We start from the raw sequence: 27,994 nt of genomic DNA, 5'->3' as shown, positions 1-27,994 counted from the left end.
CCACAGAAAACGGTCACGACTTCGTTCGCATCTCGCGCGTTTTCAACGTCTATAAAGAGGCTCACTGCAGGCACGCCGCCCTATTATTGAGATAGATCTTCCGTTCTTCCAGCTTACGTTTCGCTTGCTCGGGAGCTCGTCTAAAAAGGTGTATATGTTTATTCTTTCAAAGCCAAATCCATCTATATAGAAGATTGGCCACGCCGCGTGCTTCAACGTCTGAGCGTCGTTGGGTAACCACCGTAGCAAATTCCATGGGTATTTGCTCAGGCCGTATCTCAACAGACGCTAAAACTTTTCTGGAGACCTAGTCAAGCAGTACTGCAGTAACGACAACCTTCGCAGCGCAGCGGAAGCAGTCAGCCACATGGAACGCATTTTCGACGTATTTTCTGCTCGGCGTCAACCAGGCCGTGCGATAACCACGGTATTCTGGCATGGTCGTGGCCGAAGCAACTATACCATGCATCAGTTATAAGAGGCAAATAAATAGAACATATTTCTAGCTGAGTTTCAACGTCGTTACCATGCGGCATTTGCAACATGACGCGACGACGCCGGACGGCGTCGCACCGAAAATACGTCGTTGATATAAATTATGTGTAGTTTCAGTGTTGTCGATGTTCTGCCACGCCGCCTTACTGGTCGCAGTGGCGCTTCGCGTCCTGTTGACGGTGCGCAAACCGGAATATCAGAAAGTTACACTGCAATCTCTTCATACATCCGCAATTTTAAACCCTTTTCGATTCCTTGATCGTGCATTAAAATTGAGTAATTACATCTATATGCAGTGTGCATGAGTTGGTCGAGTCCCCTGTGTACAATACTGGTGTCGAGCCTATAGGCCGACATGGTATGTAACATCGTCGACAATTTTTAAGCAACGTATCGAGCGTTTTCTATAGTTATTATACAACTTAAAGTGCCCCGTTTGTGCCTGTTATCATCACGAATGAGCTAGGATGTAGCCATGCAATTGTGCTATTTCTCATTACCTGAACAGTCGAAAACGCGTCGAAATATACGCCTGGCATATTGGTTACCACGCTCTACCTACCGCATGCAATGCTGCCCATACTTTTCTAACGCTTTCAGCACCAAGCTGTATGCCAAGTTGGGCAATTAATTGCGTGACACTGATTTTCTCTCACTCAGGAAGAAATACAAAGAATCAGAAAGAAAAAAATATCGAATGGAGAAGGGGGAGCGGGGAGGTAAGAAGAGGCCCATAAATCACCTTCAGCCACACACACAAAAAGATAGGAAGCTAGTTCAAAAGCAATTTGCTTCGTTCTCCCGCCGTGTCCCTAACTCCATAATGAGAGTTGTTCGTTTCTTCTTTCGAAATTTATAGGCTTTTTCCGGGGAGTGGCTCTCGGGCGCACGCCACGTGAAAGGGTGTCGACGCCGAGATAAGCGCCAAAAGAGGTCCGCGTGCTCGTAAACACGGAAGAATCGGCCCTTGACGCCAGCCATGCATTTTTGACACGCGTTGATAACAGCAGCGCTCCCACTTTTGCTGCTCGATATACATGCCGAGGGTTGGTTGTCGCCCGCCCGGAGGCCGTGCCCCCTCCTTGAGGCACAAAGAAGCACCTACTCAGTGAAACAGTGCAGGGCGAAGGAAAAAAAAAAGCACGTCAATTGAAGGCCCACAGCGGGGCGGTTCGTAACTGCAAACAAACGCCATTGCGGTGCCTGTTTGTACGTCGTAACGATCGACGCTTACATATTTATGGCAACGATTCGGCATCGACGCAAGAGCTCTCTCTCGGCTCTCTCGGCCTGCGTTTCTCTTCCTCCTTTTATTTTATTTTTTTTTTGCCTATCCACCAATTTCTCCTACTAATGCATTCTTTATTGGGTTCTGAGCAGACATTCTCTTTTCTCGTTTGCTCTTCATGAGGCTGCCGCTGGCGACGAGCAAAATCCAGGGGACGGCTGGATGCTTCGCTCGGCGGCCTGGACGGGGGTCGCCATTACAGTCCCATCACGTCCGTTGACAGCCCCGCGACGCATGCTGCACGCGGAGACGCGCCGATAGCGATAATGATTAGAATTCCGCGTGTGGCTGTGCTTCTAGGTGGCATGCGGCGCGTGTGTTCGCCAAGGGCGTTTCGCGGAAGGAAGAGCAAAGCCGGGCCGAAGGGTGCTTCCCCGAAAGCAAGAAAAATGAAGCACGCACAGCGGCGGCGGCACTGCTTTTCAAATTGCACGCGCTGGCTGCCGCCGCCGCCTGTAGTCCACCGAGTCTCGCAGCCACTGCACAAGCGCGCACGGGAGGCCCAGAATGTAAGACGCAGCTCGCGAACCGCGCGCGAACAGAGCAGAGGAAGAAGCCTCGTGATGGAACCGGTAGCGTATAGCGGCCGTTTTCGCGGGATTCACAAAGAAAGACCGCTCCTTTGATCGCCCCCCTGAGCACGTCTCTAGACGGGACTCGTGCTTTGAATAGTGAACGAGATTTCTTCGGCGAAGGCGGCCTTAAGAGCTTCGCTGTTTTCAAGAAGACTATCGAGGAAGGAAGAAAGGGCAGGATGCAGTCGGTGCTGCGCTCAGATCTTTTTCTTTCTGTCGCCTGGGCTTCTCGCCTTCCTTTCGATGGTGTTTATCTGTTCTTTTTTTTTATCCTTCTTATTGTTTTCTGCCTGCTTAAGAATTCGTTCTTATTTATTTCGTGCCAAACCGAAATTGAAGCTTTGGAAACAAGGAGCATGTCTGAGAGCGTACTTGAGTGTATGTTTGCGATCAAAGCGGAATGACGCCCCTCTTCAGCGCTCGTAATGGAAGCCTTAATTCTCAGCGCCTAAGTGACCCTCCCAGCTGCGGGAGCTACTTGGCGAAGGAATTGAGAAGGTTCCACTGTTATCAAGTTACTTTCAAAAAAGGGCTCTCCTCTCTCATCGTCTCCGTTGCGTTATCAGAAGTGGTGGAAACTGGGACGACCACGTGTATACGAATATCCCCTTATCAACGGATTACATATTGTGAGCGGTTTTTTTTTTCGTTCAGACGAGACAGGTACAATCTCCCACACGCACAAAACTGCAGCGAGTACAGCAGTCCAGGTTGAAGGAGGAGTTGCTTTCGGAGGAGAAGCTCGAAGAGAATCACGCTGCTGCGCACCACATAAACGTTGGCTTGGGCGCTATGTTGCACGCCAGTTCGTTCTCGCGATACATGGCGTGAGATGGTATGGCGCAGTTTGCCCCGCTAACCCGGGGAGGGGGCCAGCGTGTTTACTCGCCTGCGGTGGGCCGCCATCGCAACTCTTCGCTCGCTCCGTCTTTGTTGCGCCCATTTTTATCAGCCACGCTGTCCATCATCCTTTTAAAGCGTGTCAGGAACTCCTCCGGGCACTTACGAAGCTGTTCGCACACATTCTGTTAGCACTTTCTTCGCGTTCTTGTTCTGTTGTTAAAAGCAGACAAGCGGATTTGTGCTTCGCAGCACTAATAAGCGCGCGATTTTAATTTTCTTTTTTAAGTGCACTTGGCTCGCCCGTTAAACTCGGTCATTATATAGTGGGGTAATTACCACACATTGCTCGTTAATTAGGTAGTAACGACTTCCTACCTTTGTTGTGGTGGTCTGCCACTTTGCTTGCAGCAATGAAGGTAAACTTTAGAAATCATAATAATGTTCAATGTTCTTGTTTTTTGTTGTTATTTTCTGTTTTTTTATATTATTACGACCAAAGAAAGCATAGCGTGCTAACGTTGACGTTGGTTTTAATGGTGCAGCGTTGATGGTCACGGTGATTACTAACTTTTTATTGGCAACGTTCGAGGAATATATGGTCTTGGGGACGCAACCGAAAGAGAAATGTATGATGCTTGCATCGATATTTATAGTTCTTTTTTCTAAAAACGAGCGGAGGGGAGGGGGGGATAATGATAATATAAATCAACTGCTGCCTTTCTTTTTCATGCACTGACGTCACCGCTACACCATGGCACAGCGCCGGCGCACGAGCGGCCGCTTTGCTATCGCAGTGCTTTCTCGTGGCTTGGACGTTCCTTTTTCAGGACACTTATTCTTTCTTCCCAACATTTTTTTTTTTTTTTCTAGTTGAAGTCATTACAATTTCCGCGCGGTTAAGCGCGAGTTGTCTGGAAATTGCGTTGCGCAGATTATTAATGGCTCCACTGCTGCATCAAGCTGGCCTCGCGCGCTCCATTTCTGCCATTAAGGGCATGCGTGAGGTCCAATGCATTGTCGTTCGCACAGGAATTGTGTACATTGTTATGCGGTTGTGCGTGCTGACGGTGACAGGTTTAGGCTTCGAAAGCATTTCTCTTCGCAGCTTTCTGAAACAAAATTTTATTTGCGCTCAACTTGTGGAGGGGACGCTGATCCACTCTTGGCGTCGCGAACGGGGCGCTGTACACGGTCGGGTATAGCTTCGATTGAGACATGAACTAGGTCCTCCAGTCAGGGCACTGAGCGGTTCCCAGAGAATTCGAGTGAAATGTGGACTTTCAAAAATATATATTTTTATGCGTGTTATCTGCACGGGCCACATCTACTTTGGCTATTTCCGCTCCCCAAATGACATGATGCTCAATGTACAGCCTTCCGCCCATTACTCATGTTAGCTGGAGCATCTGCCTCGTTCTAAGGGTGACATCAGCATAGATTATCGCTTATTGCACGCGATGAGCGAGACTTATAACGATAACCGAAGAGCTCAATGTTTAGTCACGTTACAGCAATATGAAGCCAACAGACAATGAACCTAAGAACTTGCACTAAAGAAAATTACACCTTAAAGAAAATTACACCTTCTGTGTCGCACATAAAGGTCTTGAACGTAGAAATATTGTTTCTTCTTTATTCTTTATTCTGTGTGCACTCTAAATAGTCATGTCTGTAAACGCCCCATGCCACGCCATCCTATATTTGCCTACTATATTATTCTATGTGTCTGCAACCCCTCACTGTAACAGCGCTTAATTTCTGGCATTTTACGTACCAAAACCGCGATATGACTATGAGGAACGACATAGTGCGGGACTCCGGAATAATTTTTACAGCCTGGGGTCCCCTGCCATGCACCGAAATATAAGTGCACGAGTGTCTTTTTGCATTTCACCCCCATCGAAATGCGGCAGCCGCGACCTGGATCGAACCCGCGTCCTCGAGCTCAGCAGTGTAATGCTGGGCATTCCACTGGGCTACAAGGCGGGCGCTGTAATGGCATTGTGGGTATATGAGACGTAAAGAAACATTTGGGAAATTAGCAATTTTTTCAAAAGTTGGAGCTGTCCAATGAATTATACGTGAAAGTTAACCTTGCGATAAAATCTGCACATTTTGGGGGAAAATAGGAAAAGACGAATAACACCGAAAGTAAAGAAAATCTTGCATCCGGTGGAAGACAAACTCGCAACCTCCGCATGATACGTCGGGTGGTCCACCGATTGAACTACGGCGACGGCTGTCTTTCGGACCCCTTTCTTAAGTATCCGATAGATGTATGCGATGCGCGACCTAGCCAGGGAAGGGTTAGCCAGTGGCTGACTTTCCACTTCGTGCAAGTCATTTACAAGATGACTCGTCCGGGTTTCTTCGTGCGTATGGCGGCCCTCCGAGTAGCCTAAATGGGACAATAATTAAAAAAAGAATTACATGGCCGTTGGTGGGTTTTCAACCGGTGTCCCTCAGCGGCGCAGCAGCCCAATTCCCAACCCATTCTGCATTTGTTATCCACTTCTGTGAGTGACCGCTACAGACGACAATGGCGCGGCGGCACCCGAGCCAATGGCCAAGACCGAAAAGAATGGAAAATCAAATAATTTGCTTTAAAATGTGACCATATGTCCTGATGTATTTAGGTTCCAAGCGTTAACCACGCACCTCGGCAAACTGCAAACTGGCACTGAACTGCGCACGACAGATAAACAGAATTATCTAGGCGGAAGAGGTTGGAAGCACGTGCTTCCCACTAGTCCATTTCACTTATACAGGGTGCCCCAACTATCACGCACCAAGATTTAAAAATATGTAAATGCTAGGTATCCGAACAGAACAAAGGTAATGTAGCTTGCCGTCTCTTGCAGATGCTCAGAGTATTCTTTTTTGCCTTCTGCCTAATTAGATAATTAGTTTTGATCATTTATATAAATTTCTCAAAATAATATAATTGGATGAAAGGTGTTAATGAGAAAATTGCAGAGCGACATGAAAAACTCCCGATACAGCTTTCTGTGAAAAAAAAAGTGATGATTAACATGGAGGAAATATAGCAAAGGAACAAATGGTGGAGAACCTCATATCACACTAAAGCGCGTAGTTCAAATAAAAAATCAAAGAATAAAGTTCGAACGCAAATATGCTATCGGTGGTTCGAAGTAACGTTTCGCGAAAACACAAAAACTCGCACAGCACGTAATGCCAACTTTGGGATGTCCGGAGAAGGCCACGGTTCAAGAACAGTATCTAAGGAGAGCGCAGGTTGGTCCCCATTTGTTTTAAAACTTGACACACCTTGTGCCTACGGTCGTAAAGCGGACGAGTGTGGCCGCGCACGCGGTCTCCTCGGCCGACTCTGCGGTGCCCTTCGCGGCTGCAACGCGTGCTCCCACCTGCGTGCGCAGACAGCCGGGGGCGCGGCCGGCATGCTGCAGCCGTGGCGCAAGCGGCGGCCTGGCGCCTGGAGCCCGTGCGCCGGCCGCCGGTTTCCTCCGCGGGCCGCGCACGCGGTCCTGGTGGCGGCGGCCGCCTGCTCGGCGTACGCCTCGTCGTTGGGCGTCGGGCTGGTGTTCGACGACCTCGCGGCGGTCAAGGCCAACCGGGACCTCAGGCAGAGCACGCCCGTCGCCAACCTTTTCTTCAACGACTTCTGGGGAACGCCGCTTCGGAAGGTGAGCCCCGCGTCACGTCGTCGCCGCGTGGTGATGATGAATGAATCAGTCAAGCAAGCGAGCAAACCATTAGGCTAGCAAGCGTGTGTTTAAAGCGCCCTAAGGTGCGAGTGCTAGCGCCACGTATACAGTTGAAAAAAAGAAAAAGAAAAAAAAACTAATTACAGCAGACTACAAGTAAGAAAAGAAGGGAAAATATATAAACAAAGAGTGAAAACTAGCCGTAATAAGAGAAAACAAACGCAATGAATAAAAATGACAATTACGAAAATAAGTGTGCAAAGTACAACAAAACGCAAGGAGGATTCAAAAGAAAAAGGAGGAGAAAGGCAATTGAACAATGGGTGAAACTATGAAGCAACAACAACAAGTAATGGTAATTGCTTGTGTGTGTGTGTGTGTGTGTGTGTGTGTGTGTGTGTGTGTGTGTGTGTGTGTGTGTGTGTGTGTGTGTGTGTGTGTGTGTGTGTGTGTGTGTGTGTGTGTGTGTGTGTGTGTGTGTGTGTGTGTTAACAGTGAAATTTTGCTAATCAGTCAGTTATGCATGTACGATATCACGTGGAAGTAATGACCCCCACGAGTAATCCAGACCAGTTAGTAAACAGCGCTTTGGCCGCAGACGATATTTAAACTTTTTTGTTTCGAGCCCGGGCGCAGGAGAATTCTCGGGACCGCTCATCACATAATTCTAAAACTTCATAAATGCTAAGGTTGCTCATTGTGTTACCACCATGATGGAGCCGTATGTTTCACAAACGTCGACGCTTGCTGGCTGTATCTACATGTCACCATAGGACGGCAAAGTTTTCTCGGCAAACGAGCAGGTTCATTCAATTTTTCCAAGGTATTTCTATCGCTGACAGCAAATTGCAGCTGTGAAGCCTCAAGAGCGCTAGACCTTTCTTTCAGGTTTAGCTTCACTATAAGAGAGGCTGGCGGTAAAACGATTGCTTTCGAGGTTTCTAGGCGACGCACTTGTCACGTGCCAAACGATCGTAGCCGTAATTAATCAACCACCTCAGAATGGGGTAGCAGTAGAAGCGCAATACGGGGTTTAGGTGGAGTAAACGTCGGTCAAGTTCTTTCAACGCTAGAGACGTCTTTATTTCCGCAACAACGACAATGACGGCGACATCAATGACGACGATAGGAAAGGCAGTAACAGTAATGGGGAGAATGTGCAAAGGATTAAGAAATTGATAATAGATAATAGAAGGAGTGGCAATAGAAGGAGCGGAAAGAGAATTAAGGAAATAGAAGGAGCGGCAGAAACCGGTGCTCGTGAAAAAAAAATAATGAAATGGAATAAATAAATAAATGAAAGGAAAAAGAAAGGAAAGAAAGGCGTAGAAAAAAACAACAGGAAAAAAAAAAGAAAAAAGGGTGAGCTCGACAGCATACATTTATCTGAACCAGAAAGAAGAGAACTTGAACAATTCGTCCAAACTAGGGAAAAAGTTGCTAGATAAATACCACCTTAAAGGTATTAGAGCTGCACATCCACCGAAGAAACCTAATCTAACCCCTACAGCACATAGCTCCACCGATAGTGCTACAGGCAGGCATCCCGAGCACTGCAGCAACATAGTAGACATATCCCAGAGTCTAAGCCCCGATTAAGTTTATCTCCTGAAACGTGGTCTAATATTTTGTCCCACGAACAACACAGTACACGAATACGAACTACCCAAAGATATAAGAGAGTTTTCAAGACGCATGCGCATCAAGTTCTTTTTCGATAAGCCAGAAGTAGGAAAACAGGATAGAGACTCTATTAGACCACCTAGCACGTGGACACCGGAAGCCGAGCAGTGCCCAGACCTGGATTCATACATAAAGCTAATCTCAAAGGAAATTCTACAGTCAGCGTAGCATTGCCGGAAATGCAAAAATTTGTCCCCCGCTCAGCACCAAATCCTTAAGGAACTCGGAGAAAGGAATTATATTGTAATAAAACCAGCAGAGAAAGGCGGAAGTATCGTAATCTGGCCTATAGAAAAGTACAAGAATGAGGCCTCCAAACATCTGAACAACCATAACCATTACAGAAAACTCGACTCTAACTTAACTTCAGATTACAGCAATACTGTGCAAAGCACAATAGCGGAGCTCCTGTCCACGGAACTAATCACGCAATCTGAATACCGTTCATGATGCCCAAGAAAAAAGAAGCAGGCCGCTTTTATCTTCTTCCAAAAATACATAAAGTTCCCGTCGAAGCAATATTTACAGCCTAAATCCCAAGTCGGCTTATTGTGTCTAGTAACAACGTATCTACCGAATCACTCTCTAAATTCTTAAATCACCACCTATCAAACATCCCCACCACCCTCCCCTCTTTTGTTCAAGACACGGCGCACTTCCTTCGAATTATCGACAACATCAACGCTAACCGAATCATTACCGACCGCGCTATTCTAGTCACTTTGGATGTTGCTGACCTTTACACTAACATACCCATGAGTGAAGGAATTGAAGCGGCATCAAAATCCCTCGCAATCCATCCCCCAAGCGCACGCTCCTGAAGTTTACCTGTCGCTCCTTAGGTTAGTTCTCACGCTCAGCTATTTTGAATTCGATTCTATTCACTACCTGCAAACTTTCGGCGCTAGCATGGGAACACCATTCGCTCCCACGTATGCGAACATTTTCATTGGATAGCTTGAAGCAGACCTGTTGAAATCCTACCCTTTAAAACCCCGCACCTATCTTCGTTAAATCGACGACATATTTATAATATGGGAACACGGCACAAGCGCGTTAACAGACTTAATTAGCCGTTTCTATAGCTTTCGCCGGAGCATTAAATTTACTGCTCACCACTCTCCTAGTCAAATAAACTTCCTCGACACGACGGTCTACATAGAAAACGGAAAACAGAGAAAGACACTTTACCGAAAGCCAACGAATAGCCAGCAATATTTAGACTACAACAGTCATCACCCGCGACGCTGCAAACGAGGAATTTTTGTCGGACAAGTGAAACGAATAAGAAGAATCTGCAGCGAAGATAACGATTATATCCACCACCTAAATGACGTTAAAACAGTGCTAGCAGAAAGCAACTATCCACAAGTTCTTCTCAATAGAACTTATGATGTCGTGCCAAGACTGGAGAGACAGTCGTAATTAGCTAAGAAACAACCTACACCAGAATCTGACAGACCGCCAGCCTTTATCACAAAATATTCTAATGCACTCCCAAACATAAACAACATCCTACGAAAATACCACCCAATATTATCAAGTAACGAGCGTCTGAGAAAAGCGTTCCCGGATGTACCAAGGGTTACCTATCGCCGGAACAGAGACCTTAAAGACATGTTAGTGCACGCAAAAGGCAGCCAACGTTATTTCCCCATAATAAAAGCTTGTTGTCGCCTGAGATGCAAAACCTGCACGCACCTTCAAAGTGACATTAAAATTAAAAGCACCGCAGATAATTATACACACGAAGTCAAAACTAGCTTTACTTGTACAAGTTAGGATGTGATTTACGTGCTTGAATGTTCCTTCCGCAAGGAACAATATATTGGCGAAACGGGACAATCAATGAACGTCAGTTCAAACGGACATCACGCGAACACAGCTAAGAAACTTCCCAAAGCCGTCGCCGAGCATTTCACCCAACCAGGTCATAATTTTGATGAACTTAAACTCTACATCTTACAGTCAAATTTTCGTTCTTACGAAAAAGAAACTACAGAGAATCATACCTTATCCATAAGTTCAACACATTGCAACCAATAGGCAACCAATAGGGAACTTTAGAATCTATTCGCTATGCTAAATTTCAAGCTACAGGCAACAAAACTTAGTTTGGTTGCTTAGTGTTTTTTTTTCTTCGTTGCTGCTGACTATAGTCGCTATGGCACATACAGGCGCATCCTCGGACAAACAACACAAGTTACGACGCGTTATATACTGGTTGTTGCCTGTGGGGAAACTATAGGATTAAATTAACTTCTTTGACGGTTCCTCTCAACAATTCACATGCTTCTTGCACTGCAGCACGAGTCTGACAAATTTGAACGGACACTGTGCGTTGGTATGTCTGTTGTTAAGCTCTTGGATACCATCCCAGCACTGCTAGATAGTTGTCGGGTCTGCGGAACCAGCGGTCTCTCGCGGGTCACTTGACCACGCCTTCAGGGCGTTTATCGAAGGGCTAGCGTGCACACAGCGTCGTCCGCCTCTTCACGGAGCAAGTAGCTTCCTCAAGAGGAGTCAGAGGTCGATGGGAGAAACTAGAAGGGGTTTGTTTTACATATTTAGGATGGATGGATGGAATAACTTTAATGAAAGGTCCTGCGAGCTACAGGGCGCAAGGTCCCATAGAGCGGGCTACTCCCACGTTGGGACCGGGAGTTGTAACTCCCTGGCCGCATCGTGGGCTCGCTGGACAGCCCAGAGCTGCTCCGCCTGGTCCGTGCTGCGTAATGCTTCTTGTAGCCTGGCGGAGTCTTGATCCTTGTTGGCGTGGGTCCGACCACACGGCCAGAGCAAGTGATGTACGTGTAGTGTGCTATGGCAATTTTCGCAATATGGTGTTTTGTATAGGTCAGGCATGTAGTGATGTAGTCTGTTCTGCGTGGGGTACGTGTTTGTTTGAAGCATTCTGAACGTGAGGGCTTGAGGCCTGGTGAGCTTATTGTGAGGTGTGCTGTATATTCTGCGGTCTAGATAGAAGTGCTTTGTGATCCCGTTGTATGTGGAGGGAGGGTCCCGATTCTCGCTGGGATGGTCACGACCAGAGTAGGTGGCGTCGCGGAGGGTTAGGTCTCGCGCGCTCCTGTGAGCCATCTCATTGAGACTGCGAGGGGCGTCCTGGATCTCTCCGAGGTGTGCCGGGAACCAGCAGATGGTGTGATACTGCAGCGGTGCGGATTTATTGATTATTTGTAGTGCTTGGCTTGCAACTGCTCCTTTCTGAAAGGCTTTGACGGCCGAGGAGAGTTGAGGAGGATACACCAAAGAGCGTTGAGATGTATTTATTTGAAGCATTGACCTTCCTTATGTTCCTTGATCAAAGAACATGGTGACGTGACAAAAGGCCAGTCAGAAGGTCCAAATTTGCTGCAGGACTCCGCCTCATGCGGCATAATCTCGCGGACCAAGCATTGGAGGTTGAAGACGTAGTGTACCATCAGGCGCGCTGTCCTAGAGGATGGGGTGAAGAAGGGCAGCGAAGAATTAGGGTTTGCCGTCACAGTGTGCGAGGTGAAGAGGGCAACGCAGCTATTGGTTCTTCAGAAATTTATGCAGATTCTAAGCAAGGGAGGAATCAGCGGACGCGAAGCTTCTCGGTAGCTTCCATCACACTCGCGATACCTAGACGCTGTTGGTGTCGCAGTGCATATGCGGTTGTGTGTCGTTAGAAGTTCGAAACGTAACGCATGACGTTTAACGCGTCTGCACCTCTTGCAAAGACATGATCAACTGCACATCCCAACCGATACGTCTGTAAATGTCCTTTAGGGTCGCACTTAGGCACACGAACGCCATTTGTAACGTATAAACTAGAGCTATACGCAAATGCTTCCTCTCCAATCTTCTCCACGCTAGCGTCGCAGTTGTTCTTCGTGCTTTTTCTCTCCGCGTCTCAGCTGTCTGCAATCCCCCTTCCCCCTTCATCCCTCTCGATACGTCTACTCGGTGAGACAACGACGACAAATCCGAAGAAAGAGGCTAAGAAAGTTAGGTTCACAAGCTATATTTGAGCGACTCTAATGCGATCGTATTACGAGAATCGGCACATCTACGCCTTTGATTGTCCTGCTTGGAGGCAGGTTGGCGCGCGTTACAAGCCACAGTAAAACTCTTGCGATTGCACATATTGTGCACTCATGTCACGATCGGTCCACCAAGTGACCACCTCTGATTACACAATCTCCGGGCATCGGCCCCGTTTACTCGGTGCTTACTCGGCTAGACCCACGACGTGCCAAATTCTGGGGAGGTAGGCAATGCAAGCTTCTGTTTAGAAGGGTAGATACCTCTCCAGGCACTCCTGTCACTTTTGGGCCCGGATGAAACGGACGGCGGATCGCAGGTCGCTGTTCGAGGACAAGTCGCAATGGCCAGCTGTGGTGCGCGGCTCGGGCTACTCCGATATGCGTCGAAGCACTTAAGAGACGAATCACCCTCTCAAGCACACTTTTTCTAGTGGAGCTTCCAGGAAGCTATCGTGGAAAATGTGTGAACCGGCTCGTCGCTGTTCTCTAAACCACACGCTCCGCAGGTTAATCCATGCTTGGTAATTTGCGTTTTATGAGGATTGCTTGCAGCAATCGCCAGTAATGTAATCATACAGAGATGACGTCGGCGCAGGTACCCAACTGCAAGCAACATTCTTAAAACAGTTCTTTTTTTTTTTTTTTTTTAAGGCGAAAGCCTTTCTAGGCTCATGGTAAAGTTTGTGTCAGCAGACCTGACCGCCGGAGTGTCCGCCGAAACATCATCACGCCATATGAAGACATATTAAAGACAGATTAAAGAATCAAAAATGATTGATAGTGACAGTTAGTGAATGATAACGTTTTAACAGAGATTGGTAGAGGTTAATAATGACTAGTAATGACTAATAATGACTACTAATGACTTGTTATGTCTACGAATGACTCCGAAATGACCAATATGTCTAACGACGGCTTGAAATGACCAAAATTGATTAGAAATTACTATAAACGTCTAGTAATGAGTAGTAATGACTAAAAAGACTACTAATGTCTACGAAATGACCAATATGTCTAAAGGTGGCTTGTAATGACTACACTTGATTACAAATGACTAAAAATGCTTACTAGTGAGCAGTAATGACTAATAATGACTGAAATGGCTTGTAATGACTACTAATGACTATGATATGACCAATATGTCTAGTCACAACTTTTAACAACTACAACTGATTAGAAACGACTAAAATGCTTAGTAATGACCAGTAATGACTAATAATGATGAAATTAATTGTAATGACTACTAATGACTATGATATGACCAACATGTCTAACGACGGCTTGTAATGACCACAATTGATTACAAATGACTAAAAATGCTTTGTAGTGAGCAGTAATGACTAAAAGAAAGAAAAGAAAGAGGCGAATGATAGGAGGAGAAAGAGTAGGCTTTCGCCGTTCACCTCTTAAGAGAGATCCTAAGAGACCCTGTAATTTTTTTTCATAGATGTAATAAAATAGAAATGACAAGCTGTAACTAATGTTAAGAACTACTAGGTAAGATATGTACAGTTTCTTTTTTCTTTCTTTTTTCTTTTTTGTCCGCCGCAGCGATATGCACAGCCAATGCCAATAAAAGCCAATTTGGAATTGCCTTCACTTGCGCTTAGATGGCCCCATGGCTTAGCTGGAGGCTATAGCGCGTTTAAAGAAATACTTGAGCATAAGAAAGTGATAGAAAATGCCATGTCTCTCTGGCTCGTGGGCACTCAGGGCCGTATATAGTGACATGTTAGGAAAATGCGGAGGAGCTATGACTCAAAAATGTACGCCGTGAGGGCGGAACGGGGCAGGAGCCACGAGAATGCGCTCGGCGGGGAGCGCAATGTGCATCAGCGATGCAAGATGGCTCTTCGCCGAACTGCATTCAATTCCGGGACTCGTGCATGATGTATCACTCCGCTGCCTCGCGCATCTCCTGAAGAAAGTTGGCTCCGCCAAAGGAACGCAGCGGCTCTATGCATTTTTAATGAGACGCATCGCTCCCGCTCGCCGTTTCCTCTGTGGCTCCCATCACTTCTCTAGCACTCATAGTGCTTCGTTTGGTTTTTGTACTTCGACTTCTTAATTTCTTTTTACCGCAGCTTTCCTTCCTGGGGGTCAGGGAAGCGTTTATCCTGTCTTTTGTTCTTAGCCAGCTTTACTCTTGCTTTAGTTCTTTGACGTTGGCTCTTTGTCCACGCTGAAATAGCAAGAAATGCGCGGGGCACCCTGCGCGCCCCCGGTGTTGCACTAGACAGGTGACGCCGTGCCTAAAAAAAAAAAAAATATGCAGTGGAACCGTCAGTTTATTCAGTGTAGTCGTTAGTCGACCGAAACACCGCGTATATGTTGTCAGAGAATCCACTGTCACTGCTGATGGGACGTGCAGTCAGTGAGCACACGCATTATGCGTGTGAAATTACGAGTATATCAGCTTCGTACAAGAAGGAAGATGGGCTAATGTACTATAGCTACATAGCGTGCTGGATGACTATAGTTATTGGATTGTACTTCTCAGATATTTTTTCTTTTTCTTCTACTATACATGCGAACTTTCTGCCTGGGCGAACTTGTCTCGTAATCCTTGTAATCTTTTCGCCTGCCCGAACTCAGCGGCGCCATTAAAGAAGCCAGAACTATCTGCCACGGCGGTCGCATTTCAATGAGGGTGATCGAAACGCAAAAAAAATCTCGTTTTCTTAGGTGCACGTTATGCAACCCCAAGTGGTCAGAATTGATACTGAGCCCTCCACTGCGGCGTCTCATTGCACCAGCGTTGCTTTGTGACGTTAAACCCCGTGAACTCCCGTGACCTTATAGAGCGGGTCTAAATACTTTTGATTGGATTTAGTAGCGTGTTGTCATCGAGATTGTTAAGACAGCAAGAACAGCAGTGCAGTGCAGACGAGTGTGACTGCATTGTTTACTGAAAAGTTTTATCTTACGCCACTGAAACTAGTTGTGCAATCTCGTAGCAGCCGACATCTTCAACGCTGCGAAAAATACCAGGTGTGCTGTGTGTCCCAGCTAATGTTAGCCAAGCTGTTCTACAAAATAAAAAGGTTAAAAAAAGAAAGGATTTCACAAGATGGTAATATAAGACGTACGGACTACGGTCATCGGTTGCCAAACCTCTGAAAACCGAATACCGATTGCCTTAAAACCGTATCTTGCCCCGTATTTAAAAAAAAAAATATATTTTTTTTTCTTCCGTTGAAGCGTTTGGATGACGTTAGCTCGTGACACCCTATGCGTATAGTATAGCGCACGCACATGCACCGTTAGCCTGAGCTGCTTGCGAAGAATCCCGAGCCAGTCCCTACGGATTGAAACAGGCTGACAACTCGTCAGGCTCCTTCATATTTTGCGACAATTATGCGGCCAATTTTTCGGGCTGTATAGCCCGGTCCGAAAGTGGCGCAGTGGACTTTTGTGCTGTAGGCCTAAAGTGGCCGCAGGTATGGCTATAGTATACTAGATAGCTGCTTTCGAACTTTTATTCTGCACTTGATCCGGTGAGTGGTTCTGATTTTATCGACTTTTAACACAAAGAAGTTCAGTAGTGAGACAGTGTTCCAACATAATAATTGCGATGGTCTGAACGAGAACTTTTCATTTTTTTCCCTATTAGGCGGGCATCGCGTCAAGATGAGAGAACTGGAGCCATCTCCGAACAATGTTTAACCACGTCTCCAATATCGTGTGCCCACATGCAGATGTGCAACAAACTCGCATTTCCAACAGACAAACAAATGAAATAACGAGCTCAGGTTTCAAAAGAATTGCATTTCACTAGTGTGTACCTTGACTAGAGAAACCCGCATTCCGACGTTTTAGGTGCTATGTTATCGTAGTCTCGATTCTGATACGGAGCCATAGTTGTTCTTCATTCTAATAGGCACTATACATGCTTGATCGCACGCCTACACCTTAAAATGACAAGAAGAAATACTTAAGCGAGAAGGAAACGCTCCTTCTTGCTTCAGGCATATGCCGCGGGAGAAGTGTGGAAGCGGCGGAGTGCACGTGTGGGCGCAGGATCAAGCAGCGCTTTCCTCTCGTGGGATTTTCGCTCGCGGCCCCGCAATAATGACGAGCCCCCCCAGATCCCGTGAAGAGGGCAGCGTCCGAACCGGCACTAAAGTGTCTTGGCAGCGCAGGTACTCATTACCGGAGCTTAGCGCCGAGAAAGGATCGCTAAAAATTCGCGCGTGCCGTCTGCGGGGTCGTTCGGGTGCGCAGCACGGGGCGTTCATTAGAGGACGACGAAATACTCATCCGGCGCGCGAAACGCGCCGCGAGGCTCGTGCAGCAGCAGGCGCGGAAGGAAATGCGCCGACCGAGAGCACATGTGGCGCCTGGCCCTCCTCGGCGAGCTCATCGTTAGCAATGCGCCTTGCAACTCCCGGCGGAGTTTCAATTCGCTGCGTTCGCGAAAACTTCTCGCTTCCTTGTTCTTCGCAGCGGCGCAGGCGCGCGCTCCTTCAGCACCGCGTCGTTCTCTCCCGCTTCGCGCCGCACAAAATGCCTCATTGATTCCCCCCACATCCCCCCAGCCCAGCGCCCTCACAGGAGGGTGCGGAGGCCTCGGCTGCTTCGATGGCTCGGGATCACTCCCCATCACGTTTTGTTTGGCGCGTTGCGTGTTTGTGATCTGGCGCGCCGTTTGTAGGGGAACCTCGCGCGCCGTAATGATCAAAGGAAGACGGCATCCTTGCTTACAAGGACTCAGGGGCGCCCAGGCGCGCCATCGACCTCCCCTACAAGAGCGCGCCGGCGACGAGCCACCTTTGTCGTCGGCGCCAGGCTTCCCCTTCCTCTTTGCAGAGCTCACTCGCCCGTTTGTTTACGCCGGCGCGCACTCATTAGGACAAAAGCCGAAAGCCCATCGAATTGTTTCCCGTCCCATTCCCCTCTTGCTCTTCGCCCTCTACCGTTTTCCTTTTCACAAACGAGCCGGGCACTTGGAAGCCGTTTAGAGGATTACAAAGTGCAATGCCCCATCCTCCTGCCTTCTCCCTGCGGCGTCGGCTCGATGCAGCAGGAATAAGCTCCTCCGCGCGGACACCACCGCGTCGAGCAATTTGCCCAACAACCGCGCCCTCCACCTCTCACTAGGGTCCCACTGTTTGCTGGAGTGTCGCTAGATTACTGGCGAGGCCACCGCGGTTCTCTTGTAGGAACCACGGTGATCCCACAAGGAAACCCAGAACACGGGCAAGCTGAGGAACGAACGTTTCGGTGTGTCGTCACAAGGCGCACGAAACACGGGAGCACGTTCCGCTTGGTTTCGTCACTGGCGCACCGGGACTGTGGTGTAGGGCCAAGCCACGTGTCGCAAGTAGCCACCAGTCTGGGAACTTCTGCCGCAACAATAGCTGCAGGCTTTCGTGCGGCGAGGACGGCCGTGACGAGCTCAGAAGACGTTCTGTTCTCACAAACGCACCGCTCAGATGCGATCATCTCGCTGGCGCCAGCGGCGAGTCCTTGAACGTGTTTCGACCGGCCTCTTATGTTTGGGATAGGCTGAATTCCCCGCTTGCTTCGCGTCTGTTGGGTCCGGAGCCCCGTTATGAATAACTCATTTATCGATTTGAATGGGTGGTATTATTTTCTGCGTTACTTTCAGCAGCTATGATCTAGTATAGCAGTTTTTGAACAGGACATGTCGGTGTCCTGTGAATCCACTTGTCTGCTTGCTTGTAACATGGGTGTGTACGATAAAAAATACTGCAACCAGCCTTTAGCCAGGAGGTTAGATCATTACTCGCCGCAAAATTGATGGTGACGACAGCGCAGCCAGTTATAGTAACTGCCCTTGGTGGTCAGCGACTCTGAAGTGGAAGACGGCATTTATCTCGGGACCAACGACCTCAGTAGATTAAATGTACAAAACAGAGCAAAAGACAGAAAATTGAGCATTTTCGGAGGATATCGCCGTATCTTTAAAGCGATCTAGATATTTTCCCAGTTTCAAACTTACTTTAGGAGCTCTGTAGGCAGCTATAACATCATGGCACACCTAATCAACGAAATCAGTCGTGTCACCAAACAGCGACCCAATAAACGAGAAGCGCAAGTTGTTAAAGCAGCGACATTATGCATCTCCACTGAATTCACGTCGTGTGCACTATATAGCTAAGTACCGCAGAAGGACTGTCATCAAGTGTTTCGTGCGCCTTTATCGCCCCCTGCGATAGAGCACCTTGAATATGTCAAAAAACTGGTGCAAAAGAACTGCCTGTCTTTTTTTTGTCCCTGCATCCGTTTGAGATTTTATCTACTTTCATAGAATACATTCGAATGCAATTTCAAACTCAATGAAGGACGTGCTGGAACCAATTCTGGCTCTCACTGCTTAGCTATGCTTATTTTTACAGCGCCTACTCCTTAACACCTCGGACTATGACGTGAATATATATATATATATATATATATATATATATATCTTCATGAAACTCTTTGAGAGACAGCATAAGGGAGGACGATCACAACGCGAGAGCTGTGGCATTCACTTCCGTTGTCGAAGCAGCGCAGTGCCCCCAGGTGAAGACGATATAACATATCAATTACTTAGAAATGTTTACGAATCGGTTTGTTGGATTAATACTACGAGATTTGTCGCTCTTGCACAATTGCATTGTACGGGAAGTCATCCCTTATCTCTGTGCTAAAGCCAGGATGTACGGCAAACCTTCTAATAGCTTTATCGTCCAATTTCCCAGTCATTCAATGCTGGAGATTTGGAAGAACGTGTGTTAAATCAGCGAATCATACACTGACGTGTTCCGTAGGTATGACTTCTCTCCAGAAGTCATACCTTCGTAGTCGCAGAGTGGTTTTCGCCAATATCGCTCAGGAGGGGACCATATTGCGGACCTCAAATCATACACCAAGTCTACTAGAAACCACCATCTGTGTGTGTACATCTTCGAACTGGGCATCCAGCAGGCCTTAGATTCTCGTGAATACTTCGCACAATTAGACTACAGAAAAAAAAAAACTAAAGGTTGTTCGTATCCTATAGGCCATTTGTCGTATATTATACTAATGCAAAGAACGTGACAGAACAAGGGCGCGATAACGTAAAACTATTCCAAACTTTTCTATTCCAATTCTGCAATCAGCCCACGGCGATTGGTCAAAAACTTTTTTGGACCACCCCCACTTCATCTGTCTGTCACGCGACGTCACGAAAAGCGCGACAGCTCCCCATCTGATATTACGTGTACACACTGATTATGCATGATTAGACCGAACAGAAGAAAAATAATTATTTATGATTCGACGCTTTTTCGCCATTAGCCCTCTACTATTGGTCAAAAGTAGTCAAAAGTTTTCCGGCTGCACCCACATCGCCTGTCTGTCACGCGACATCACAAAACCGCGAAAACTCACAGCGTCAAAGCGACATGTACGCGTTAAAGATGCATTAATATGCCGAACAAAACTTCTTTTTTCTGAATAGCCGGAGACTGCCCCTTTCCGAAAAGAATAGAAGATGGCTGCCCGCCGATCACTCGGGCACTCGCACCTGCCGGAGAGCATTGATTTATTTCTGTATAATAAACCTTTCCGCGCGGAAGTATAACGTTATCGAGCCCTTTCGGCATGTATACGACCTCGCTCTGCCAACTCTACTGAGCATCAGTTTTAGCGGCGTTCTTAACCTTCCATTGCGCGCCGCCGCGATTTTCGACCAGCCACCACTAAGCGGTAGCGGACTGATCGCAGACGCCGGCACCACCCTATTCATCCGTTTATTTTCACAGCGCTGCCTCGGCCCTATCGAAACCCTCTCGACTTGAGCGTGCTCCTCGCCTCTTTTCAGCCAATTAGGAAAGAAAAACCGCTCAATGTAGGCAACGCTATTCGTTTTTAAAGCAAATAAATAAAGGTGACCGCCTATAAACGAGGAGCGCGTTTGATTGGGCTGCTCAGACAACGCTGCGGGTCACTGCCCGATGCTTGCGTCGGCTGTTACATAAATTTGACGTCAGGAGGCTGAAATAAGAACAGGTTGGAATAGCTTTACGTAGTAGGGCCCCAGTTCAAGAATTAAAAGGCAGCCGTTGGGAAATTCTTCATTGATATTGTGCCTCCGTGTACTGCGGGCGATACCACGTCAGCATGCAATTAAAGGTCAGATATTCTATTTAAGTGTGTGTGTGTGTGTGTGTGTGTGTGTGTGTGTGTGTGTGTGTGTGTGTGTGTGTGTGTGTGTGTGTGTGTGTGTGTGTGTGTGTGTGCGTGCGTGCGTGCGTGTGTGTGTGTGTGTGTGTGTGTGTGTGTGTGTGTGTGTGTGTGTGTGTGTGTGTGTGTGTGTGTGTGTGTGTGTGTGTGTGTGTGTGTGTGTGTGTGTGTGTGTGTGTGTGTGTGTGTGTGTGTGTGTGTGTGTGTGTGTGTGTGTGTGTGTGTGTGTGTGTGTGTGTGCGTGCGTGCGTGTGTGCGTTCGTTCGTTCGTTCGTGCGATATGTAGCTGTCAACCGAGATTTCCTTTTTCGGGCTAAGACTTTGAAGCGTTAAGCTAAGTGTTCTGACCTCCGCGACAGCTCTGCATAAAATTAAAGGAAGAGCTGAAGGTGTTCAGTGGAAATCGATATTTGTCAACGTGGTCCTTCGTATGCTCTTGAGAATACTGTCCTTGAACTGTTTCTTTCTTTCTTTTTAGTTTCAAGAGTAGTGATGATACAAGCCTGCTGTTACTTTCTAAACTCAAGAATTCATATTATGCTCGTGCGCCGGTTCGGCCCGTTAATTATGCAAATTTCTTCAGCTTATGCAGATCACTTTGGCTGTCGATCCGCTTCTTCTTTTTAAGAAAACCCTTCGGAGCGTCATTTGCCGAAGCTAGAGCGCGTAAAAAATATCGCAATATAATAGCTGAGCCATAATTATGTGATAGCAAAGCCTTGTGCCATCATTCTTGCGTGGATGTTCTTGCGCATTGATTATTCCGAGTATTGAAACATATATAAACGGCTGCAGAGGCATTTCGTAACTTCTGACATCTGGGGAGAAAAATGAAAAAGGGACAGAACAGCGATACTGGCACCGATATAGCATGAAAGTATGCCGAGATACTTTCAGAGTATTGATTAAAATGCGGCATGATCATCATTCTTCTTTTTTCTTTTTTTTTGTGCGTGTCAATAGAGTGTCAAGTTTCAGTCATCTATGCAGTGTATGTGTTCTTGGTCGTGTGTTTACACGAGCAAGTGCATATGCGTGCACTTCGCTATTTTTTCTGTGATTTCTGTTTTCTTCTTAGTACAATCGGTCGATTTTGTTTCCGTTTCTTATTACTGTCCGTGGCAGGACGTCATAATTTTCTGCCGGCTGTTTCAATGCCCTTGACCAAATCCACCTAGCACTTGACGCATTGCTTCTTTCTTTCACTCTCCGCTCCAGTGGTTTTGCACATAGTTGCGATGAGGCATTCGGGCAAAGGCAACAGTGAGAAAAGAGAGGCGCATGCTCTCTCTTCGCGCCCTCATACGCGTCACTTGCATGCGCACTAAGTGACCATCGACGAAACCTGCCTGCCATAAGCACACGCCGACACCCTTGTTGCTTCTTTTCAGGAACAAAGTCACAAATCCTACCGTCCACTGACAGTGCTGACGTTCCGACTCAACTTCGCTGTCCACGGTCTCGATCCGTTCGGCTACCACTTGGTGAACCTTCTCTTGCACGCCCTGGTGTGCCTCCTCTATCACAGGTGAGGCCTGCGCGAAGCCCGTTCTGGCGAGAGCGTCTTTTACACATTTCCGCTCGTTCGTTGTTGCTGTTGTTGTTTATTCAATGATGAGATCCCGGAAAAAAAAAAATAGGTCAACGAAGGCCCGGGTATGCCAATCATCAAGAATGAACTTCAGCAACTAAGGAATGTAGGAAAAGAAACAAACGAAATAAAATGAGTTAGAAAGGAAGGACAGCGGATACGCTGAACACAAATCGACCATAGCCAATGCTATACAATATGTATAGTCAGAGCACGCTGTATCGGCGACATGCGAACGTCCTTGCGCGTTCGTAGCTGTCGTGTGCATCGCAGCACGCCACGGTGTAGCACGCTGTGGTATTCACGTCTTTTGTGTTATTTGCGAGTGCCAATTTGCCGCGCACTTCTGCTTGTCGACGTTGATTTCGTTGAGTGCAGGCGTCGGTTCAGGCTTTGTGTCTCACATTCTATCTCACCAAATCCGTGCAGTGCAGGCAAAGCCACGGGTTCAGTCCACCAATGAGGATGTAGTATATCACGAGAAGGTCTTGTTATTGTGAGAGTCCCATTCGCGCGTTTGCGTGAAAACGTAGATGTGTACCACTGACATCCGCGGAATTTCTTTCACCTGGAACCTTTCCTGGCAAGCTTCCGGCCTTAGTGTCCCTATATTTTCTCGTATTTTGTTGCAGCAGTACCTAATGCGAAAATCTATACAATTCGTCTTATGTTATTTAGTAACCAAGTGAAAAGCAGTAACCGTCTCCAGCAAACAAAGACCCCCCCCCCAACGATTCCTCTATTTATTTTCATCTCGAAAGAAAGAAGAAGCGCCCGTCCACTGTCCTCTGGTAATCGTTTTGTGTGTGACACCAGCTGGATCGAAGGGACGAGTTCCTTTTCCTTGTTCTGGTTCATCATGTGGCCTGTCAAAATGCGTAGCTTTGACGGCGCTCTAAGGTTTCGGTGGGCCAGAGTGCAAAAGCAATACTTGCCTCCTGAAAAGTAAGCAGCGAAATGTGCAGTCAGGCCGAAATTCACATGCACGCACTTGATTGTTTTGTCGTGCAAAGTCATCTTTTGTTACCTTTAATTATAAGTTTCCTTTTCTAATTTCTAATGAGAATCATCGTGAAACCACTAGTTAGTCTCTGATACTCAGTTGTGCGCTATGTTTTTGTAACTGTTAGTACTAGATTTCGCGAATTCCATCGAGCTAAGCCGATTCTACGAACTCTCACGTAGCCCAAACTAGAGTTACGCATTCTTTTTGTCCAGTTATTTAACCACAATCTCTAGTGCTGTTACGCTACATAATAAATTAGTTTTTCTTCTCTTCTTGTTCCTTGTATAAAAACCCATTGTAAGCTGATATTAGAGTCTGAACGAAACGCAACGTATCTCATCTTGACACACACACACACACAGAAAAAAAAAAGGGGGGGGGGGGCGGTGGGAGAAAGCCAAGGAAAGAAAGCAAACAAATTTTGGCCAAAAGCCACTTCTCATTAATATGTCCAAACACTACGTGCGGACCGTGACCTGAGCTAAACGAGCAAGGAGCGATCAACTCAACGAGGATTATGTGAACTTAAAGGCTTGCTTATAACAGTCATTTAATTTTCATGAATTCCCTCATGACCGAGAGTTCTTCACCGATAAAATTATCGATCGTAGAAAAAAAAGAAGAAGAAGCACACTCGACCGTGGCGTTTCTGCGTTAATGGAAACTCCACGTGAAACAGTGCCCGAGATGTAAAAAAGTGTCTGATGGGCCGCAGTAAAGCTCATTTATCACATGGCAATACGCTAAAGCGAAATGGTTGCCTCTTAATGTTTTTCTTTCGCGGAAAAACAGCTTTGTTTTCGCTGGTTTAAACGTGTCGAAGTTATTTTCTCCGCATCGTATGACAAATGGTTTCAGCTCTTTTCTTTCTTTTTTTTCTTTTTCTTTTTTGTTGTCCTTCCTGGACCTGTCATTCTCATTCCGCTAAAATGAGAAAAAAAAAAGGGGGGGGGGGGGGGAGTCTTGTAAATATCAGGCAGCGCTTAGTGGCGTTTTATCAGAGAGTGCTGTAGACAATTTTTTTAGCGCGTTTTTACGCTTCACAAACGGTTCCATCTGAAATCAATACTCTTTGTTGCGTGTGGAACGTACCACGGCAAAATAAGACGACAATTTTTTACAGTACATCACGCTACCAATATTTACACTTATATATGCACTAACTGGCACTCGCGTTAACTATCGCGCCGACTCACGCTTACTCACCGTCATGGCTTCGGGACGATTTTGGGTGAGTGTGCCACCCAAGTGTATTTATGCTAAGCACCAGCGCCGGTACTGCTCTTTATATGCAATCACACACGTTACCACTCTCATCCCCGACCGACACAGACATGCTCCCACACTCACATCCACAGACAATCACGCCGTTAAAAATGAGGGTGAGCGAGTGGGTGAGCACCCGAAGAAAAGTGCCGACCTCTCCGTCTATTTATCAAAGCTACTGTAGCTGCATTTCCCCCGTTGTAAGAAATTAAAAGAAAAAAAAAAGATAAAGAAACAAGACAGACTGCGCGTATCATCCAGCAAGTTCTCATTGAACAAGCATAAAGTCCGCTGTCCGGGTTGCTCGTCTTACGGGGAAGGAAGATCAGAATTCTGAACCGCAATTCGCAAATTGTTCAACTATGGAAAGTAACTCTATATAAAGTGCATTCCCCCTGGCGACGAAATCTGGTTTTCCAAGTTCGACCGAGGATACCTGATAGGGAAAGCGATGAAGTGCTTCCAAACTCAATAAAGGTGATTCCTGAAATTGCTTTAAAGAGCCGATCCACAAGACTGCAAAAGTGCATTGGAGTCATCGGTGGTAAAGCAAGGAAATAAGAAATGAATACTGTGTCGAATAAAGAAAAGAAAAACGCGGGTCGTTTCACTTTATTAAAGTTAACAAATGTTTTTGGAGCTGCCACCGTAGCAGACCTTTCATTTCATTCCATTTATTTTCATTAAGGTCCCTATAAAGGGAATTACATGAGGGTTGCACCTACTGAATATAAGCAGGCACGTTGCCACAATAGTTCACTTTACGAGATGACGGGTAAGGTTATTAATAAAAGATGACGGGCAGCGGACGGCGACGATATGACGAGGAACACCGGGCCGTTGTTTAGCAGATTGGAGAAGAGATGGGATGGGAATTGCAGGTTGAGGGGCGTTTTAGAAATAACAGCGCATACCCGTAAGTGGGAAGCTTGCAAAGGGTGACTCGTGCAACGATATATGTATGCTGGCGGAGTGTAATATATGAAGAGCGGTTGAGCGATGAGTGAAAATAAACAACTTTTGGAACAGTAAAAGCGTGGCTACGCGGCGGCCGTAAGAAAAAAGTAATCATCTCGATTCTGTTTTCAATGATGAACGCTAACGTCACACGAATATGATGAATGAATGAATCTGGCCGCACGATGTTCAACAGCTTCGAGATTATTTATAGGCCATCTATAGGTCGTATCACACAAGGTGAATGCTTATTCCTGTTTTGGACCGATGAGCAACTTATACGGAAATAATTTTGTGCATGTACGAGCTCACTTAAGCAGCGCTTTACAAATTATTTTGTTTTATCTGCTGATGATGCGACGTTGGCGACATGCGCATTCCAAGTCAGGTCACTAGAAAATGTGACCCCAAGATGTATGAAATGTGTTGCTGATTCGCTGGCATGGTTACAAATTTTATATATGATTAAGAAGTCGCTGTTTGACGACCGGTAAGGCACCTTGTATTTGCATGGTTTAACGGACGCTAGCCTGTGTTCACGCCAGTGTCGAGGTTTAGGTCAAGTTCAAAGGTCGCTTAACTGGATGCGTTGTAAACTGAGTCATAGATTACGCAGTCATTCGCCAACGTATACGTGATTGGCAAGATAAGCTACGCGAAGGAGGAGGGGAGGGAGGGGGGGGGGGGGCAGCACGTTACTTTATATTCAGAAAAAGCAAAGGGCTAGCAACAAAGCCCCGAGGTACACTTGATGCTACGGGTAGGGGATCGGATGAGTGGCTGTTTACAAATACTGATTGAGAGTGGGTTGTAAACAACAAAGCCATCCATGCGAACACATTCGGGTACAAGTTTAATTGGGATAGATTTATCATTAGTCGCTAGAAGGGTGCGTTGCCAAAGCTACAGAAAATGACTCTGAAAACAGCACGCATTATTAGGCAGTGATTCTGTGTTGACATTTTTTTTTCACCATGACACATTGCCAACACCCTCAGATGTCCCTCCTTCTGGAGTACGCCTCACCAATACATCCCGCGGCCGAGACGGTCTATTACTATGGTGTACACAGAGGGCTATTGTTTCCAGCATCGTGTTGGCATGCCATGAAGACCAACAAAATTTTGTGAATATGTAGCGTCACATACGTTAATTCCGGCGAGTTTGTGCTTTCTTGCAGACTCAGAAGGATGGTTTTTCCGCGTGATTAGGTATTCCATTATTGAGGCAAACAGCACGAAATGATTTGATACGAAGACAAGGAAGCGTTGTGTCCGTCTTCTTCGCCTTCGTACTAAGTCTGTTAGCGCTGCTCACCTCAAGGTTGCAGAATCACAACCCGAAATTCCAGCGAAACGGATTTAGAGACAAAAACGCCGCGATGCGTGGAGTGTTTCCTGTTGTAGCCTCTGAGCATTTTCTAGGCAAAAAAAAGAAAGGGTGTTTCCAGCTCCTGTGGAGCTTTTTCGCTGCCCTCCTGCACGATCCTGCGCCGCGTAGAGCCACAACTGTTGCGCGGTGTTGAATGCACGACCGCTTACAATTAAGGCTGTCACATTAATGTTTCTCAACTTATAAGAAAAATTTTTCATGGATGATTTTAAGGGTACATGTTATCCGGTACACGTGCCCACATTCTTAAGTAAAAATGTCGAGCCTTTTACTTAGAGCCACAATTCTAAAGTTTAATTGATCGTTCGAAAGAGCACTTTAAAGGCTTCAGTGGCATTTTAGGAATTTCCGGTGGTGCCACCAATATAACTAAAACTTTCCCAGTATATCTCGCAAACATTCTATATGTACAAAGCTTTATCTGGATACGCCTTGAAGTTCGCAAACGACGAATGTTTTATTCCGTCGCAGTTAACGAGAAGTCCGATTACAACGTACCTGACAATTTTCTACGGCATCCAAAAGGCATCTGTAGCTTTAAAATTTGTTTTGATATGTTTTCGTCAAGACACTGTTAACCATGTAATAAGCTTCATTGTGATACGCGGGGTATTTTTAAACGTAAACACTGCTGAATGCCCCATAGAGCTCCCAAGTGAAAAAAAGGAAAAAAGAAAGCCTGCAGTTTTTCACAACACACCTAATTACACCTACACCTATTCCTACATTCCTACACCTGCCCATATACCACTTTCACATGCCCAACGTCCGATCAAAGTTGCATTGCGCCAGCTCCTGTGGTTCCTATGCACCAGCTCAATGAATTTGCATCGACATCTGGAGCAGACATTCACCACTGCGTCTAGTCGCAATAACAGTTCTGACGTAAAACCTCTAACTAGATAGCCTGGTGCTATAATGGGTTCCCTTCAACGATCATTTGCAAAATTAGCTCATTCATAGTAATTCCTGGTTAGATACCGATACAAACTGGATGTCTTTAGAA

General features: G+C 46.5%; 1 protein-coding gene across 2 annotated transcripts in view; it reads left to right on the top strand.

Moving 5' to 3' along the window:
* LOC126543767 (protein O-mannosyl-transferase Tmtc3-like) overlaps positions 1–27,994 on the top strand; it is a 397,442-nt gene that overhangs the window by 298,011 nt on the left and 71,437 nt on the right. The window contains exons 4-5 of one of the 2 annotated variants that reach the window (XM_050190874.3): positions 6,600–6,866; positions 22,168–22,304. In XM_050190874.3, coding sequence (XP_050046831.2) covers positions 6,621–6,866; positions 22,168–22,304 — 383 coding nt within the window. In that variant the 5' untranslated portion in view covers positions 6,600–6,620. Of the gene's footprint in view, positions 1–5,375; positions 6,867–22,167; positions 22,305–27,994 lie in introns of those variants that run through there. The other variant, XM_055061695.2, reaches the window with a different exon arrangement.

Source organism: Dermacentor andersoni, chromosome 1 (assembly GCF_023375885.2).
Source record: "Dermacentor andersoni chromosome 1, qqDerAnde1_hic_scaffold, whole genome shotgun sequence".
Classification (NCBI taxonomy): Eukaryota; Metazoa; Arthropoda; class Arachnida; order Ixodida; family Ixodidae; genus Dermacentor; species Dermacentor andersoni.
The sequence above is the reverse complement of the archived record's forward strand: the minus strand, read 5'-3'. Positions and strand labels throughout refer to the sequence as shown.